General features: G+C 41.7%; 1 protein-coding gene across 2 annotated transcripts; it reads right to left on the reverse strand.

The window, feature by feature from the left end:
- Positions 1-275: 275 nt before the first annotated feature.
- Positions 276-18,266, reverse strand: spock3 (SPARC (osteonectin), cwcv and kazal like domains proteoglycan 3). Of its 2 annotated transcripts, none has more exons than XM_076727694.1 (11): positions 18,165-18,266; positions 17,878-18,000; positions 7,836-7,875; positions 6,122-6,230; positions 5,269-5,377; positions 5,012-5,120; positions 4,600-4,713; positions 4,287-4,508; positions 3,231-3,293; positions 2,995-3,132; positions 276-2,567 (listed from the first exon to the last, which is right to left on the reverse strand). In XM_076727694.1, exons 2-11 carry the CDS (start codon positions 17,998-18,000, stop codon positions 2,410-2,412), a joined length of 1,185 nt encoding a protein of 394 aa, XP_076583809.1. In that variant the 5' UTR covers positions 18,165-18,266; the 3' UTR covers positions 276-2,409. The 2 variants fall into 2 exon arrangements, with proteins under 2 accessions (XP_076583809.1, XP_076583807.1); XM_076727692.1 differs by having other exon boundaries at positions 4,287-4,511.
- Positions 18,267-20,537: the final 2,271 nt, after the last annotated feature.

Here is a 20,537-nt window from a genome sequence, read left to right on the forward strand (position 1 = left end):
CCTGCGAACACACAGTTTGTCACTCTTCTCTTAAACGGGCTTCACGCACTTCCAACTTCCATTTACGGCAGACGTTTTGGCAGTTCAACAGCTGTACACCTTAAAATGGGAGGACATTACGAAACGCAGGCAACTTGTCCGTCGTTTCCTAAATATAAGCACGTTAAAACAGAACTGAAACAATAAACATGGAACAGAAACTTGGTCACACGGAAACAAGAGGTCACAACGTCTGTACCGCAAGTAACACTCACGACCACACAGTCAAGCCAACATTGGTCAATATAGCTTTTATTTCAGCAAATCATACATACACTGTAAAAAATGCATCTGTATCATAATCTTAAAATGCTATCAGAGCTGTGATGACAGTGTGTGATTGGTTGAGAGTGGCTACAGTGTCTGAGGTCATTAAAATGATTTGCATGTCATCACACTCATGAAACAGCACACTTTAAGACCGAAATGTTTTCCAGTTCGAAAAGTGAATTGAAATTCCAAGTTAAAAGGAATGAGGGGGAGCAAAAACAAACAAAGAAACAAACAAAAAAACTATTGGACAGTTAGATGGCACTTTTCAGGTCTTAACATGGAATTTCAACAGATTCAAAATGAAGCCCGACGGTGGATTAATCATTGAAAATTAACTCCGAATCCCAGGTCTGCATAAGCAGTCGCAAGACTTATCAAGAATACACAAATCTGGGATCAGCTTCACATTTCAACCCTGACAGATATACACTGTAAATAGTTAGAGCATATCAGGTACAAATCCAGCTTTTGAAACAAAGTAAAAGCAAAACACTGTAAGATGATTTTTTTTTTTTTCATATAAAGCTGTCTAAACCAAAGCTTCCTCTAGCCAGTGTACTAATATATAAACCATTTTCAAATCCAGCAGAATCTAAGTGTTTTTATGCCTTAACTGTTAAGTATATCTGTGCTTCTCTACAATCTAGCTATCCTATGTAACAAATCAAAAGATCTGAAATATGGCCTATTTAACACCATCATAAGAGAGACCCAGAACACAAGCCATACCAAAACCCAAACCGTATCCAAGCTTCACAGCGAAGCCACTCTTATGCAGTGTCAAGACGAGTTTAAGTCGATCCAGTAAGCATGCTTCTCCCACCATTCCCACCATCTGTCCTCACCAGAAAAAGGCACACCTTACCCTTCATCCCCTGCCAGACATTTTCAACAGGTCTGCATGGCTCTGTGGTTTTCTTACTGTGCAAGAGATTTATTCCGTTACACTGTGTGTTCAAACTATTTTAAGTACAAGAATTTAAAACATCACCTTTCCACTGGAGCTGATGCTGTGACGTGAGCTGCGACGAGGTTTTCTTTGAGCTCGCCGTCATATTAAAGGTACGTAAACATTTCTTATCGCACAGCCTTGTGGCTCACAAAGTTTTTAACTAAGCAAGTGCAGTTTCATCTGTACACGCTTGAGGGGAATTTTTCACCCTCAAGCTCCATTACATATATTTTCCAGTTCCACAAAGGTTTAGCCTCTGGTTCTACAGACTGAAACGACATCACGCAGTATTAGACATGCTATGGCAAATCTGTTTCATCGTCTGTATTCATCCAACAATGGATTAGAAAAATAGATAATAATAATATTTCTCCCCTAACACCACTGGCCAAGCAGTAATCTGTCTTTCCTTGTTGCTGAGCCTTTGAGATGATTTGACTTGATTTGTGTCTCCGTGAAAACAGCTAGCATGTCGGTTCTGATTGTTATCCAACTGACACTGTGGGTTGTTTTTTTTGTTTTTTTTTTTTGTCTTAACTCTCCTAATGAAGCATGGCTAACTCTTATCTTGTTTTTCCACACAGTTACAGTCACGGTTACAAATCAAGATCAAAAGAAACCTAAAGAGTGCAATATTCTCTTATCTACATCATCAACATCCCACCTATACACAGGAATATTTGATAAGGAGTAAAAGGGTTGGTGGGGTGAAGGAATGAAGAAGGGGAAAACTCTTTAACATTGCGCCTCAGGCATCAACACACTCAGGCATCAGAGTGCTGCACAAGGACAGGACACACTAGAAGACATGGACTGTCCAATGAAGGGAGAGGTCGTTGCACACGTGACCAAATCCAAAACACTGGATTGGGTGTCGCTTAGTCCTCGTCATGTTCTCTGGTTGGCTGACACACAAGTGAACAAGTGCCATTAACCAATCATATTTTATACTTAGAGAGGAAGAGAAATCAGAAATGTTTGCCAAGAATATTTTTTTTCTTACTAATGAACAAACAATACACAGAGAGTAGTCCATAGGCTGTTAGTACGATTAAGTATCTGCCTGGGGAGTCACCTAGAAACGTGCAGTTTGACCAAACAAACAGTTTTCTCTTTTTTTTCTTTTTTTGTTTTCTTTTTCAAAATTACGACAGATATTCGTCGTTGTCGTCATCGTCATCATCATCGTCCTCGTCCTCATCGTCCATCCCAGCCTGGTCGTTGAGGACAAAGGAATCTTCGTCATCGTCGGTGAACAGCGAGTCTCCGCTGCCGAGGTCTCCAGAGGACTCCAAAATCACGCCTAGAAGCACAGAATGAACCAAATCTTACAATCAAACGAACAGTTTTGGGAAGTAGTGAAGATTGACACGCCTGTATGGTCAATATGAACATCCTGCTGGCAGCCTGTTAGCTTAGCTTAGCATAAAGCAACCTAGCCTTAAGGTGAGTAAACCACAACTTTTTCATACTTTCATACAAATTTTGCAGATTTTGCTGAGAGCCAGACATCCAGTTTAAAGTCTTTTTATGCTAAGCTAAACTAAGTGGTTGCTGGCGGTAGCTCCATATTGAACGATGAGAACGAACGGATATGAGAATGGTGTCAGTGTTGTCATCTCGCACTCAGCAAGCATTTGGTTATTTCCTCCATGATGCCGTACCTGCAAATCAACTCTTCGTTCTCTCACACAAACACGTGACCCTCTATCCTCTTCAGTTTTGCTTACCGCAGTTTGCCGGGCCATGGGTGCGTGAGCCGGCCACCTCGTTGCCATAGCGATCCACGCACCAGCACTGGCCACTGCTGCTGTGACACTGGTGGGACCTGTAGTAACCCTCCTCATCACAGGATGGCAGATACTGACCTACACATGCAAGCCAAAACACACACAATGAATTAGGACAACACACCGTTTGTGTGTATATTTGTGCTATGGTGTGTGAGTGTATGTGTGTGTCTCACCGAGCAGTTTCTTTCCCACTTGCTTTTTGTTGATACTGGACAGCTCTGCTTTACAAGGGGAGTCTGAAAAGGAGAGACAAGGGACTCAGGTGACAAACTGCAGAAGTCTGCTTTTCTGGGAATGCATCTGTTGTGGGAACTTTGCTTCCTTAGTGTACTTTTTTGCTTTCGTCGTGATGTTTGTTATCCTGCTGTCTTTGCTTTTACAAGTGCAGCTGTGGAGACTCATCTCTAAATACTTTTTTCTTTATGAGCAAAAAAACTCATTTTCATCCTCGGTCTCATGCACTGGCATTTTAATGCACTGTATTGTATTGTGTTGCATGTTATTATTTTACACAATGCAGTAATGTATTCTGTACACGTCAAGGAAGAATATGGCATTCTCACTGAATGGAAGGTGTCTATTATTGTTCTGTCTGTAGAAGTTAGCTCACAAATTAAAGAAAACTTCTGGTTTATTACCACTTCAGTCTTGTTTTCAGAGTTTTGGCCATCATTTCTATCGGTGGTGATAACACTGTGCTCACCGAAGTAAATGCTGAGATTGGGGAACATAGTAAAATCAATACAACAAAGTACAAAGGGTCAATGGACACAAGTGATCAGACAGACCAACAAGCCAACAGTTAAACCATTTTATAACCACTTATTTTGGAGGTAAAACTGAAAGTACATCCAAAATGTTGGATAAGCATAGCAGGTCAAAGTTAAACCAGACAGTCAGACTGTTGTGATGCATGATTACAGCGGAGAGTACTGGGTAATTATTTATAAGATAAGACAACACTTTATTTATCTGTTTGCATTTGTTTTCTTTTCCAAATAAGGTTTGGCTCACTTGGAGTTCTATTTAAAACCTGCATGTTCATGTTTCTTTTTCTTATTATATAACAAAGCCATGAAAATAAGACCAAACTGTTGTATGAAATCAGAATTATATAACACGACATACAGAGACTGAAGCTGAGTGACATCTGTGTTTGCATGTATGTCCAGGCGTGACGGCATTTGGAGTGTTTGCATTTGCATGAGAGCGCATGGAGATCACCGTACCTGTGTACCTCTGGAAGCATGTGCACCACTCGGAGCTGGTTATGACTTTGTCTGCATGTGTGTCGCAGGATTTGAAGAATGCATCAGAGCATGGCTCGTTCCTGTCCAGGTAGAGGCTCTTGATTTCTGACTGGTCCAGCTGGAGGTCAAAGTTTGTGTCCAACCGGGAGAACATCCAGCCCAGAGGGTCCTTACAAATAGGTGATGCCCCGACCTCAAACTCTGCTGGGAAAAGGATGGAAAAAATGAGAGAGGGTGGATGCAGCCAGGTGTCTCAGTGTAACAATGACTATGTTAATGCCATGTGACTCACTGTTCTTCTCTGGCTTTGAGATCTTGACTCTCTTGTGGTTGCCATTCTCATGCAGTACCCTGAACCAGTCTCTCAGACGACTCACCACCTCCTTCAGGTCCAACTCGCTGCACACTGAGGAACAATAACACTCATGATTAATGATGATAAAGTGATGCTTTATTGTCCTCCTACTCCCTTGTGGAGAAGGGAGGTCAGAGTCAGCTATAGCACAGCTGCCCTGAAACTTGTAGGGATTCACTGTCATGCTAAAAGACTCTTCAGCAGCGCAGAAGGGCTTTAGCTTGCCAGAAGAGGGACTTGAACACGAGCTTGGACACAAAGGAAGACTTTTTAATTGAGGAAAATTTATTGTTTCTTCTGCAATGTATTCTTGCTTGCAGTGTGCAGTCATGTGTGCAGAGCCTCGTACCTTTCTTCTCTGCAGAGCTCTGTTCAGGCTGAGCGGGGCAAGGACACATGCCAGGACACTTCACAGCAATCTTCTTTCCTGTGATGCATGCCTGGTAGTCTAACTTACACTGAGCAAGAGCGACAGAGACAGAAGGGACGAGACAGAAGAGGAAGTAAAATCAGGACATGCGTCTCATCAAGACGAAATGTAACTCATGCATGCTCAGATATCTGTGTTGTGGGTGAGAGAGGAGGTGAATGTGTGTGCATGGGTACCTTGGTGGAGTAGGTGTGGCCGTCAGTTCCACAGACGGGAGAGGGGTGGACCACAGGGCAGGGTTTGCACTTTGACCCCGGGCTCTGATACAAACTGGCATCTTTAAAACTAGAAAGGAGATTCAAAAGACTTACTTCGCACACACACACAAACACACAAAACATCTGACTGTATGCATATGAAAATATTTCAAATGACTTGATGTTGTCTCCATCTCAATGCGCTGATTATCCTCCCAGCTTCATTCAAAACGAATGTTTCCGAAGCATTTTCTGTGATGCATTTTTTTTGTCCTTCAATCAATTTCAAAAATGAGACGAGGATTAGGATTTATGCGTGATTATTTTCTGATTTGCTTACACTGTGTAGTGGTAATTGTGTTGTTGCTAAGAATGGGAAATGAGGTCAGTATGGTGTTACTGTCCTCTGTCCAGTCTGCAGTGTCCCAGACAGACACACACACACACACAGATATACAAAGCCCATTCATATCACTTGGCAGGACTTTGTGTCCGTTGTAAGGCGGTGCCAATGCTGGGGTAATTGGACTAAAAAGTAATGTCACACAACAGTCGCAAGAGAGCTGGGCAACCAGTCCACCAGTTGGAAAAACAGAAAAACAGCCACCCCTCTGGTGCTGTTGCTTATCACACTGCATGAATAACCGAGCATGAAAAGGATGAGGGGGGAGAAAAGAGATGGGAGGTAAAAAGAGATTTGATTTGCTCCTAATCCACTGTTTCATTTAGGACTTTGTCACGGAAACATCTGAATGCAAATTTGAGGGACGGCTTTGAAACTCACGCCTGTTTAAAAGGGCAAGTGTGTGCGAGAGTGTGTGTGTGTTCTTACCTAACTCTCCTCTGGCTGACACAAGAGGCAGTTTTATAATCCTCAGCCACGCACACCTTGTGGCGACTGCATTTGATCTTGAGACAGGGGTCTTTGGCTGGATCAAGGCCTACAAACACAAAACAGAGATATAGAATGAGAAGACTTTTAAGTGTATATATGCGGATGGTATTTGTGTGTGCGACAAAAACACGGCCTCTGTATTTGAAGAGCTTCTTAGAAAGTCCATGAGCATAAGCATAAAGCATCTTCCAAGGTTACATTTTCCTTTTGCTTTTTGAAATCCTAGGGCAATGATTCATAGTTCAACCATGTACTTTCTTTTACTTTTTTACATATCCAAGCTATGTGGATAGGTATATAATAGATCTGCATGTGTATTGCGTGTGTGTGTGTGTGTTAATTCCAGCTACAGTCTGTTCACTTACAGTAAATTGGCAAAGTGTCTCTCACGCTGAAGTCAAAGCCATAATACCCTTAAGTATCCTTACAGCTAAAAACAGATGGGACTGGCTATAGAGGCTACTTCTGGCCTTGCATCAGCCTGAACTGACTGTCAGTCTAATGTGCCCTCTTGCTGAGATCCTCTAACTGATCTGGTGTCAGATCCCACAGCTGAGGGCCACATCTGGCTTTGAAAAGGAGAGCTGATTTTAGATCTGAATCTCAGGCTGAGGGTCTGATCTTTGTTGGTAAAAACAAGCTAGCTGTTTCTGACTGCTTGTCAGCCTTCAGCGTGGCACCTATGTGCAGGATCTAAGGCTCTTAGCTGATCTCAGAACAGTCTGTGAATGACCTCTGCTCTTAAAGAACCTTACAGTAATCCCTGAGCAGCTTTGGCAGATTATCCTGCCTCCATCCTCTACTGCACTATCTAATGCTATTGTTTCCCTGACATGCCTCTGTGTGCATGTGGGGATGTATGTGTGTGAGTGTGTTTGAGGATACAGTGCTAAGTGAGAGTGAAATGTGTTGATGTCCTGGTGTGCCTGGATGTGTGTATGAGCTTATCACTGTCTGTTAATACGATGGGCACTGAGATGATCAAAGAATTGAAAATCAGCTAGTCGGTGTAGTGAAAAGACTTGGGGGTAGCTTGGAAATAGCAAACTTAACACACACTCATATATATGTATGCCAATAGATAAAGGAGAATAAACATGCATGAGATGTTCACCCTCCATTCCTCACTGCTACTAATTCTTGTTGCATGATGTTTACAGAGCAATCATGGGGCACAGGGCTGACTGGTCTCAACATGTTTCCAACAGCCTTCACTGAATGTGATTTGTTGCTATTCGAATGCCCCTGAATAAATGTTATTCATTAGAGTTTTAATGTCATATTGTGCACTTTTTACTGCCATACTGTACATCTTGTATAATAGTACAATTGTAAATAACATGTGGACACCATGCACATATTAACTTTGAGCAATCCTGCCATATTTGATGACATTTTACAAAATGAATACCATTTTACTGTTACAGTAACATAATAAATTTAAAAAACCATAACTCAATGAGTGTGACTCACTCATAACTGGTTGCTGATCGGTGTGTATATACTGATGCAGATTAAAGACTAAAAACAAAAAAGATGGTTTAAACAAAACATCTTCTATTAATAAAATACCATATTTAAGATGTATTTTTGTTTTTGTTTTTTTAATCACAAAGCCAACGGCGCTCGACGCTCTCGTCCTCACACCCACCTTGATCGAAGGGCTTGGATGGAGTCCATGTTCCAGGCTCCTGAAACAGGGTAAACCAATAAATGAAATCATAAAAATATTGTTCAAATATCATCTAGAGTAAAGAATACATGACAGATACAAGATCTCCATTAAGCAGTCATACAAACCTCCACTTCCTTTAGGAGAAAGCATTACAGAGAGAGAGAATGAGGAATTCGTTTTGATTAGGCTTTTCTTTTTGAGTGCAAACTTTGCATAATGAAACAAATTGATCTAGGGAACACACACACACACACACCAACACAGCATCGAGCACAAACACGTAGAGCATGCATTTATTTAGATGATGTTGATGTTATGACAGCAGCTCTAGACCATCATTTGCAAAAAAAAGGGGCCCGTGTGTCTGTGTGTGTGCATTTGCTGCTTATCATATACTCCCTCATGGCACCTAATGGAATTTTGTTCATGTGGCATACACACTCTTAACACAGAGAAAATACCACATCAACCAAAAAGTTTGAAGACGTGAAGGAATATCAACTTGAAAAAAATAAAAAACAAGACTTCCTGCCTGACTAAGGTAAGGAAGGAAATACCTGCAGAGCTCTTATATTTATAATATCAACAGAAAGTCTACTGCATCATTAAATAAAGAAAAATACAGTATGTATGTATATGACCCATTTTAAGTAATAATATAATTTCCCAGAGTGCTTTACTCTTTCTCTATTGTTTGAAAGCTTGTTTTTTGTTTTTTGTTTTTTTTTAAACATCTTCCAAGATAGAGTCAAATGGTTCAACTTGTTGCCTGTGAGTGTGTGTCAACAGCCTAAATAAGAATTGCTGACAGGTAAGTGATTTGCCTGCTTTTAATAGAAGGACAGGAAGGAGACACACCCAGGGGGTGCTGGCTTATGATGCAAATGTAAAAGGAGCTTAAGAAATAGAGGGCTGTGTGCTCAGAGATCTAATTCTCTGCTTCACTCTCAGCTCTGTGTCTGGTTTCATTCAAACTCAACACTACATTGTGTTCTGTCTCCTCTCTTTGTCTTTTACATTATACACAGCACTCACACACCTGATGTTTTCATCACTTGTGGGGACATTACCTAGACTTACATTCATTTCTTGGAGACTTACCCCAAACCTAACCCAAACTTAACCACTATTTGCCTATTCCTGACCCTGTATCTAACCCTATCCTCAGTCTTTACCCTAAAATGTAAAGATTTAAATTGTGGGGACCTGTATTTTGTCCCCACAAGTAACGTGTGTTCCCACAATGTGACTGTGTAAAGAGGGTTTTTGTCCCCACAACATGAGTAATACATGGGCACTCAACACACCCACCCACCCACACACACTCACACACACACACACACACACACACACACACACACATGAACCCTAAACCCTTAACCAAACCTTAACACAAGTCTTCAACCAAATTTTATAATTTATGTTATGGGGACTTTTATCCCCCAAAGGAAGGTGAGTCCCCACAATGTGACTGTGTAAACAGAATTCATGACCCACAAAGTGAGTAATACACATCCATGTAGTTTGACTGACACACACACACACACACACACACACACACACACACTTGTTTTTGCCACATAGGAGGTCACTGACTTGACACTTCCTCTCTGGGCACTTGACTTGATCCTGACCATAGTCATAACCTTACCCTAACACTGGCTAACATTTTGGATATCACCTTTTTAATGTGACTGCGTCAACTCATTTTTGTCCCCACGCTGAAAGTAAATGACAAAATCTGGTTACCCCAAATGAATAATTAACCAGATGAAAACATTGATTTCTTCGATAGCCTCACAATGTTATACAATTACTTGCATAATTGAATTATTTCAATTAATTTACTACTTTACTCATTGATTATTGTTATCAAAATGCAGTTTGAACCTGTGTACAGGTGGCTCTCTCTCTCTCTCTCTCTCTCTCTGTCTCTCTCTCTCTGTGTGTGTGTGTGTGTGTGTGTGTTTGGACATTTATTACTGACATGGTGGGGACATAAATCTGTTTACACAGTCAAATTGTGGGGGCTCACCTCCATTAGGGTCCCCATTAAATTTGAGGGTGAAAACTTGGATAAAGGTTAGGGTTAGGGTTAGGCAAGTCGTGGTTATGTTTAGGGTTAAGGTAATTCTCCAGTAAGTCTATGTAATGTCCTCTGAGGTAATGGAAAAACAACTGCTTGTGTATGTGACTCATTCAGTTCTGTATAGCAGAACAAATTGGAAAGGAAGGAAACAGATGAGAAAAAAACCCATCAGAATAAATCCCACAGCGTGGCTGAATGTGTCTTGTCCACCCAAATAAAGCCCTGTGTAGATTTTTCACAGTCCAATTTTGTGCAAATCTCCACTAACAGGATGAATAAAATTCAATGTTTTTGTGAGTTCAAAGTTCAGTAATCTCTATGGACGCAATTACCTCTCAGTGTCACTTAAACAGAGCAGAATTATTGTACTATTGTTACCTGTGTATGTAGCATTTACTCAAGGTGATGTGTCGTATTGACAGCAGAGGGATTAACTGTGAATCAGCCACGACACAGGGAGGCCATAGTAGCATCAATGAGAAACCAGTTATCAATTATGATGCAGTGAGGAATTTAAAAAAAGTGATGCTAAACGTGCTTTCGAAAAGGCCCTTCCAAAATGTATGTGAACACTGAAAACTTGATCAGCCACATGAGGGCAGGAGTCCCAGCTGAGGTGTGAGTCGTGGCTTAACACAGAATCAATCAAATCTGCCAACAATTAATTGTGTCACAACTGTACTGTATACCGACTTCAAAGTGATACAGAGACACAAGAGTTCGTAGTGAGTGAATAGGTGTGTAAGTACTTTCATAAACATGCAGTTATACAGTGTACTACAGCATAATGCACTGTGCTACTTCAGATTGTCTTGCTGTAAATGGTGAAGCAAATGTTGTTAGTGTTGCCAAGGTTGTCTGGTTTGACAATGTGGAAACACATAATGTAAGGAAGGTTCAGCGCTGGTTGAACTGTGGTTACATAGATAAGTCATCTTCCTGCAGTGTGACTTTGCAGATTTGCAAAGTTTTTTAACAAGCTGTCAATTTTTCTTCAAGCAGCTAAAATATGTTAACACCTTGGACTTCTCTGCCACACTTGTTTGCGAGATGCAGTTTCCTGTATTGTCACCCGTTGAAAAAACAGACATAGTTAGAGTTGCATTTTGTGATGCACTGTTTGTGCTTGGAACACTGCAGTCTGATGCAAACACTTTATATTAACAATTTCTGAACCAAAAGCAATTCATTCTATTTCCTTTCAGCATATCAGAATGAATCATATTGAATGTGCATGATTTATACTCAATGCATCAATGCATTTAATGAACTGTTACACTTCACCATGTATGTTGCTTCATTGGAAAGGTCGCATATTACCTTTACACAGTAACACCTACGCCTCAACTGGTTCTGTTGAGCTGAATTGAGTTGAGAATTGAATCCACATGTCTTTGTGTGTGTATGTGCGTGTATGTACTCTGCACTGAACCTTTACACCGTGATACTGTTTGCCACAAGATCCCAGTTATTTTTCAAAAAGCATGACTTTAACTGTCAGCCAGTCTCCCACTGTCTCATATCCTTGCACTCTATAAGGTGAACAGGGTCAACTCTTGCTTTCTCTAAGCTCTAATTAATTTCTCCTTCTTGTCCTTCATTTCTGTCCCTTTCTTACCCTCTGCATCTTCAGGACAGACTTCATTATTCGTTGTATCACTGCTCCCTCTCTACCTTTCACTATTCTCCTACCTTCCACAAAGGTCTCCTTCTTTTGTTCAGAATTATGCACAGTACATTAACATCTTAATAGAAATAAAACACACTGAAAGCTTAGCAAAGACAAAGCCAAATAGGGAGGTACTTTTGTTTCTGTTCAGGGTGTTCCCCTCTAGCACTGCAGACCATGAAGACTGAATAATGAGAACATTGCATTATGGGGGCCAGGCCCTCTAGACCAGTCAAGACAACAAAAGTGCTTGCGGTCTGATTCCTTAATGGAATCAGCAGACGCACGAGAACGCACGCACGCACACACACACGCACAAAAGTACACAAAAACACACACATATGCAGAACCACACACACACATACACAGTTCTATAAACAAACAAACTTATCACCACAACACTGACTGCAATGCCAGAATCTGTCAGCACTACAAAACATCAAATAACAGCATGAATGCACTTCACTGCACATGCAACCACCCACTTTCCCAAAAACCACAGAAAACCCAAAATTCAACAATAGGTCTAATGGCCTCCTGAGTGTACGCTAAAAATAGCAACTTTTCAATTTATCTCTCCATCTCTTTCCACCTCTATTCCTCTCTCTGCCTTACAGTGATAAGTCTTTTTTTCTCATGTGCACAAATACACACAAACACAACAGTGTGCATTCAGCTCAGTTGGCTCACATCCTAAATTGCCAGCGTGCATACTGATTTTCTGTGGTTTTATCTGCATGTCTACAGAAACAGGTCCTATGTATGTTACTTCTGACGAGCCCCTTTTTCTCACTTCAGATTTTCACAGATCATCCCTGCTAATTGTGTCCTATAATGGCTTCCTTACCTTTCCTGACTACTTACTGACTTCCCCCATAACTTCCAATAGGAAAAATATGTACATGTTTTCTGTACCAGTTCTACTTGTCTTGCTCAAGCTTGTCGCATGCATGCATGCACAAATGCACACAAATACACACCGAGGTGCTTTGAAGTGGAAAAGGCCTCAAGCTCTGTACCTCCCCAACATCATTCACCTTCCACAACACAAACAGCGCAGGACGGACATGCACAGTAAAAACACTGAGAGAGAGAGATAAGAGGTGAAGAGAGGAGTGGATGAAAAGGTGTAATCTGCTCTAATGAGGCTGGTGAAAACAAGATATTAATGTATTCCTACAACATAGAATGAAGCACCATGCTCTTCATCACACTTCATGTGTGCATTCATTGTGTTTTCCGTTCATTGTTAAATTTTCCTCCTCCTCAGCTTATTTATTTACTCTGTGGCAATGCTGAAAGCTAGCCAAAACCCACTAAACAGAGCAGAATGTCTAAAAAACTGAGATGCAGAAAAGAGAGCCCCAGGCCTCTCCATCCGCTCTAACAAGCCTTACAGTAAATTGATGACCAAGATCCAATCTAGTGCATTTAGCAGGAGACCCACTTATGGCTCTTGCTGAAAGATGAACGTGACAGTAGGCATACATGCCTAAAATGTAAAATTTAAATCACAGTTAGGTTTGGGACAAAATACCAGCATATAGAATGAAAAGTATGTGTATTGACACAGTTCTGAGAAAATGTAAAAATGTGTAATTACCTACCTTAATTATTTATGGAATTAAGATAGTGCTAACAGCTCTAAGTAGGAGTAAAGGGTTTCATCCCTAACTAAGATACCCAAACTTCCTTACAAACTACCCGCATGATAAATGACAGTATAGACTGGTCTTGAGGTCAGGGGTCATTTTAAGCAGAGTTGATTTTCATCAACTATTCATAAATCCATTAATAAGGTTGTCTGTAAAGTCCTTTAATTCATAGTTACTAGCTTGTTTCAAACTGGAGATTTGCACCATTACAACGTCAGGACCGTGTTAGTGAGTGAAGACTACAGTAATGTGTGAATCTTCTGCTCGGAAACATCTGCAGTCCAGTCCCATCAAAAGCAGTTGGTAAATTAAAGAGGAAGTTACAGCAACATCATAAGGTGTAATGTAACTTCCAAAAATTACAGTGCTAAATGCTTATGCTAAACTGAAAAGACAATATGTGACAAATGTAGGCATGGCTTTGTTTCAGTTATATGTACATACATGAAGCAATATGTTGGGGTTAGTCGTATTCACACAGTGAGAGAGAAATCTAATTAATCTAACTGACATTATTTCATTATTGGCATAATGTCTTGTGAACTTGAGCTTTGTTTTAGGGGTTGTTTCTGTAAAGTATCTGACAACAAACAGCCCGTCAATCACGTCAACTTAGTCATCTCTGAGTGGATCTATGTTCACAGGGTCCTTCAATATTCTGTTGACACACTTTAACTCTCCGGTTGTGTTCGGGTCAAAACCCTAACCCTAACCCTGGAAACACAGTACCCTAGAAACATCGCTCCATAAATTCAGGTTAGAACTAGAAAACTAGGTTGAAACTAAAGCCAACTCATTAAAAAGTTTTTTTTTCTGGTTTAATCAAGCAGGCTGATCTTTTCACTTCCTGAAAAAAAATATATAATTACACATGTATCTCAGAAGTAAAATTTCCATGACCTGTGTAATTATAGGCAGCACTGTATGTGTCATGACAAACAACTGCAGCTTTCCTGTGCAAATTGCCCCCTCGAGCTGTAACCTCTGCACAGTGTATGCAGTACGTGACAATACTGTGGCAGTATTGGGATGTGCATATGTTCCATTATGCAAGGCAGTATCAATCAGATTGGCATCACCTCACTTCTACAGCACATCTAGATAATGACTAGATGAATATAGAAATTGACTGATTCATAAATGAAACAGCAGACGCATTGTCCATATTATATTCATTATTACTCCAGCAACTGCTCTGACCTACACACGGCAGGCTTCACTTCTTCCTCTAGAATATCTAATTTTACTGCAAGTGTACAAAGCCACAAAGCCACTTGTTAAAATCTGCATGCCAATTAGGAATTAAACACAAATATCTACTATTTAGAGCAATAAGAAAAAAAAGCAATAAATGCCAAAGCACACAGCGACACACAGACGACAATCTGGGACATGGTGTTAAAACAGGAAATGAAAGGCACGTGCACATCTACAGCGCAGATAATGCTTTGGTCCTCCACCTCTACCTCTAATGCCTGAGCCTCAAGGTTAAAACACAGCCATGAATGCACACAGAGCCTTCAGTTCACTGCCGATCACGCCACCCTCTCTCATCTTCCCTTTCTACTCACAACCCTCCATCTCAAGTATGTATCTATCTAACTGTCTATCTATCTATCTATCTATTGACTGTCTTCAGTGTCTTCTCATTGTCTTTGCGGTTATTTATACACCTCTACATTAACACAGTCACCAAACACTCTCACCTCTTCCTCTCTCTCCACACACAATCTTTGTCCCGCTGTATATGTCTCAAAGAGCAGCACATGGCCAATCAGATTTCCTCTCTGGCACTGGTCCTGACAGCCTATTTGCATAATCCAAATCCTATTCAACAGTTGGACCTGAGGTGTATCACATGTGTCCACCTAAGGCTATGGCCTCACACACTTCAGTCTGACAGGCAGGGAAAGTGAGAGACAGAAAAATCCTGTTACAAGTTCTGCAGAAAACATGAAAACATGTATAAAAAGAGAGCACTTGCACTTTGGAAATGGAAAAAAAAATGTTGCTCCTGCTTTTGTTGTTCTTGTTCTCATTATTTGGTCTTCTTTTGCTCTCTGACATCAAATATATCACGGGCTCTAATTCAGAGGAAAATCCTGCTGCATGCGCACAGCATAGTGGTAAGCTGGTGTGAGTGAAAACTGTATTTTCTCTGGTGCATTATGTTAACCATGTTGTTTTTGCTGCACACTCAAAGTACAGCTCCCTAACAAAAAGCCTGTGTGTGCGGGCACGCATGTGTGTCTGTGTGTGTACATATACGTGCATACATGCTTAGCCTTGTGTCTGGGTGTGTGCATGAATGCAAGTGCAAGCATGTACAAATCACTTCTGCTTGTATGGACCCATTTACTGCAATCTGTGGTTAGAGGCAAGATGTGCTTCTAACAGATACACTCTGCCTGAAACCTACATTGCACTATTATATAGAAAAACTTAAAACAGACTTTTTACTGTGAATTCTGCCCCTTTCTGTAATTCTGAGACACTCGTTCCCGAACAACAGTCGTGATTTTCTTTTATCTGTAATCTACAGCTGAGATAAAACCTTAATGCATTGCACGGAGCCTGAATGTATATACGCGTTAGACTACAAAAAATAAGCATTTTTCTTAAGACATGCTGAAAGGCTAATGACTAATGAATATAAGGAGGAGACAGTAGAAAGCTTTGCTAAAACCTGGCCAGTGGTTTTGGGGTCAGAGAAGATCTGACAGTTTAGCATTGAAATCTTTAAATGAGTCTGGGGTCATGTATCAATTGATGGCTATTGCAATATAAGTGCTATATGAATTGGCTTTCATTATAGTCATTTCAAACACAGAGTTATCTGTAAAAAGCAGCTCTTTCCTCCATATATTAAACGAATCAAACAAAGCTATATTTGAGACAACGTATAAGAAACTCATCCCAGCCTGAAATCTGACTGAAGTGCCATTTATTTCACTTCAGTCCAATACTTCAGGTGGTGTGCCATTTGAAAGAGGAAATTCAATGAAAAAAAGCAACATCATTCAAAGGCCTGCATGAGAATCAGTAAAATTAACAGCCAGATGTTTTGGCAAACACAACAAAATGTTCCATCCATTTTTGAACAGCTATTCCAGCAACTCAGTGTTTGAAATGAGAGCTCATAAATGAACGTATCAGCTGCCACAGCGGGTAATATCATATAGTGAGGCACACTTGTGGGGCTCTGTCATGCGGCAGTATTTGTTGTTGTTGGGATCTGGAGGAGGGCGAATTATCCAGTGGTCTGCGGGCCGGGCGGCTGTCGGTGCCGTTGTGCCACCATATTCTGTGACCCATCAGATTCTGTGATCTGATAGGATTTTCCGGGTTGATGTCCATTTGGCTCACAGAATCTGATTACAGAATTTGGTGTAACATCATTACCGGGGCGTGGACCTATCGCTTCGTCAGGCTTTCTGAGACTTTCAAACGCTCTCTAACATGGTGTTGATGCTTCCACTTGGCACCTTCATGCTGTAAAACAGTGAGGTGAAGTTTTTCATTTGGGTGAACACTTTATTTTGGGTACAAGCTACAAGCTGCTGCCCTGCGTGTTGTGTTTACTTCATCTTGGGCACCCTGACTGTTAGGACAGGAAAGTCGGCCCACTGGACACTGTTCCTGCTGATGCCATCGCAGACAGGTGCTGAGCACTTTAAAACACATTGGTTCCTATCCAGCTATGAACGGGGTTTAGTCCACAAAAACTGCCACAAGTGATTAACAGTTGGGCTCCACCATCAGAGGCTGTGTGGTATGTGCCGTAACAATCAGAGGCGTCATTACTCACCTTATAGAAACATGGTAATGGTGGCTGACGGCACCAGCATGTATGAACCAGATCAAACACAATCACTGTAGCACTGCTTGAGAGAGGGAACCACTGGGACACTCAGATGTACACAAAGCCTCTGGGATGCGGTGTAATATTCCTTTAGGATAGGGACTCAGTTGGTCTAAGACTTCACACTGGACTTGCTCTACTTTGTTGTTGTTTTTATCATTGCGTTAATATGTCGTTACCAATTAGGCCTCGCGCCTTTGTTGTGATATTAGTGAGCTTGTCAACACACACTCCACACACGCAGATATGAGTATACAGTTAAAGCATAACATCCAAGTTTGAATCTCCACTGGTTTGTTGCCACTACCTTGTGGCAGGTGTTTATTCCTCCGAACAAGCGGCACATCCAGGCCTCATCGCTGCGGACTCCCTCCGTCATACCTGCCCACAAATAGGCCCCTTCCTGGGACTCGGTGGTGCCTCTCGGACAGCCAGCATTTGTGTTTTCGCAGAGGCCTTGGGTATCTCTGCTAAGCAGGGACTCCAATCGCGAAAACACACTCACAGGCAGGGACTATTGGTCTATTTACTGTCTCAGTGGAGCAGGTGACGAACGTGTGACAAACACCACAACGGGCCCCGTGACGCGTCGCTTGGACACAACGAGAAAACGAGGAGCGCATGATTACAAACCAATGAGGGTGGCTATTAGGAGAAAGGAGCAGGGGTGGGGGTGGGGGGTGTTAAATGAGATAATGAGGAGGAAAGCGGCGTAAATAATACAAGCCATAAATATTACTTACATCTCTGAATTTATCCCATCTCCCCGCGAGCCACTTATCATCCAAAAAATTGCCGCTGTCGGAGCGAGCGGAGACGTGTCCAACGGCGACGGCGCACACACACAGCAAGGCGACGCTCAGCATCTGCGGACACACAACAACAGCACGGAGAGAGGACATCGGATCAGGCTGTAGGACACCGCAGTCGCGTTGAAAACAGAGGCAGTTCAGTCTGCATCACATCGGCGACGAATAGCGATCGTCAACACTGAATATAATGATGCGGAGGTGTTTTTTGTCTCCCCTACCTTGTCGCATCAACTGCTCTCCAGACTGGATGGGCTCGCTGCCGTTTTCTGTCACTAGTAATAGCCTCTCTCTCTCTCTCTCTCTCTCTCTCTCTCCCTCTCTCTCTCTCCCCGCACCGGCTGTCTGTGCGCAGCGGAAAACGGGAACGCGCATGGCATCGTGCGCGGGCCCTGCGCTCTGTCCCTCTTTTTTTTTTTTTTTTCCTCTGCCTCTCCTCGGTGCGGAGGAAACAGTCATGATGGCTCTCTGTGGGCTGTTATCAGGCCACCGCAAAAGTGTCTCCCACTGATTACCTCTTATATAAAAGACATTGGGCAATCCGATGACAAAGGGTTGAATGTGACGGGAAAATGTAGAAAGATGTGGGATTGTTGTAAAAACACAAAGAACAAAAAACAAAAGAAACGGAAAACAGCATAATGTACGATCACCATTGATTCACTATAGAGTATCACCGAGATGCTGTAAATCCAAATAGGAAACATCGGACCTTCTTTTCCAAAAGAAATATATCTACTGTAGATCAGACCTGTGTGCGTGTTCCCTTTATTTCTCTCATGTTTATGCTCTGTTAGAGCCATCGCATGGGAGCTGCTCCAGCTTGTTTGTACAGTAGTGACTCATAAGAGAGTTTTCACATTCCTGGCAGAGGTTAGCTCAGGACTGTAAATTGATGCCGCAAGATAATATGGTTTCCATAAGAGATGCACCTAAGTGGCCCACTCTGGATGATTTGTAGAGGTGGGTGGAACCGCTCTCTGTTAGGGTAGACCTTTTTGGGACATGCCAAGTCCCAAAACATTCTTCCTCAGAGTAGTTATGTGGGATTGGGGGTGTTTGGAGTGGAAGAATTTGAAGTTTTTTTTTTTGTTTCAGGCTACAACAGGATACCACTGCAGTGTTATCACTACAGATAGACACACAAGGGGGTGACAAATTAAAGGAAAAATCTGACTGCTGTCAGATCAATATCTCACATAGATGTTCAGCTCAATTGAAATCTGTTTACTTCAAAGGCCATAGTAGAAGATTGTGATTATTTTTATGCTTATCAAACCACTCAGTGTCCTGTATGGAAGCGTCTGCATTCATTGCAAATGCTTCTCCACTCAGTTACTGAGGTTTTCCTTTTAATTTGTCAATCTTTCTGATAAAGAGATGGACAGAGTAAAATAATGATCTGCAAGTAAAAATGCAAAAACCTTGCAAACATGGAAAGGGTGAGCAAGTGTGAGTATTAATACCACAGCGGTCAGGTGGGTCAAGGCATTATTATGCACAGTTGCTGTAGAAACCTTGACCTCAGCTTCACATCTTCATCTTCATAAGAGGCAGCAGAAAAGACAATTGTGTGTGTGTGTGTGTGTGTGTGTGTGTGTGTGTGTGTGTGTGTGTGTGTGTGTGTGGGCATGTGGAAAAGATGACAGTGTGCAGATATTTGAAAGTCAAATTAGAATATGAAGCATGCATGACTGCATCAGAGAAACACACGAGTGTTTCATGTGGCGGGCATAACTGAGATGCTAAATGGTCAACAGCAAAAGGACACACAGGTAGAGACAAACACAAAATATGCAATCTGAGTTCTGCCCTCACTCCAACAGGAAGTGTACAGCAAGTAAACAGGAAGTTGGTGGCACAGAAGCCACTGTGGGTGAAAGAACAGCAGGCGCTGGTCTCCTTTCAGCCGTGCTGTGTTCTCTCAGATGATCTAATCTTGGTTATGACAAGATAGTTGTGAAGATTGTGGTGTGCAGGACTGTGGATGACGTGGTCATCCTTTTATGATTTACTGTTAGCTTGTTCTTTATGACATTTGTGCAGATGGAAGCGATAAAAGAGGTGGTGTGTGTGTGTGTGTGTGTGTGTGTGTGTGTGTGTGTGTGTGTGTGTGTGTCTTCCAGCCCAGGGGGTTCATACATTATTCAGTCTCAGACATTAAAGATGTAGATGTGGTCAGAGACATATGCAGGAGAGACACACAGAGTGCACACACACACACACACACACACACACACACACACACACACACACACACACACACAAATCCACACATAAATGGCCACACACAGATGTCTGCTGTTGCCTAATGAAACTCTGCATAGATTTTTCATCCCAGTGTAGTTTGTTCTTTTTTCTCCTCTAAGTAAATTCATGAACATCACACATTGTTGACTCAATCTCTACACAGGCAGAGAGAAAAGATGAGAAAGGAGAAGTGGAGAAAGGAAGGGGGTGAAGAAAAACAGGATAAAAACAACGTAATGTGTGAGTGTGTGCGCTTCTGTCTTTGTGTGTGTGTGTGTGTGTGTGTGTGTGTGTGTATGTGTGTGTTTGGACTGGAGAGGCATGGAACGTGTCTCAAGGAGCTG

This window comes from Chaetodon auriga, chromosome 4 (assembly GCF_051107435.1).
Source record: "Chaetodon auriga isolate fChaAug3 chromosome 4, fChaAug3.hap1, whole genome shotgun sequence".
NCBI lineage: Eukaryota > Metazoa > Chordata > Actinopteri > Chaetodontiformes > Chaetodontidae > Chaetodon > Chaetodon auriga.

Excerpts from the sequence above, each read along its gene's own strand:
- spock3 (XM_076727692.1), bottom strand. The coding sequence starts at position 18,000 with ATGCTGAGCGTCGCCTTGCTGTGTGTGTGCGCCGTCGCCGTTGGACAC. Across the intron at positions 5,378-6,121 it reads GTCAGCCAGAGGAGAGTTAG|TTTTAAAGATGCCAGTTTGT; the intron begins GTAAGAACACAC and ends TCTCCTTTCTAG. Across the intron at positions 4,512-4,599 it reads CTCAAAGCCAGAGAAGAACA|CAGAGTTTGAGGTCGGGGCA; the intron begins GTGAGTCACATG and ends TCCTTTTCCCAG.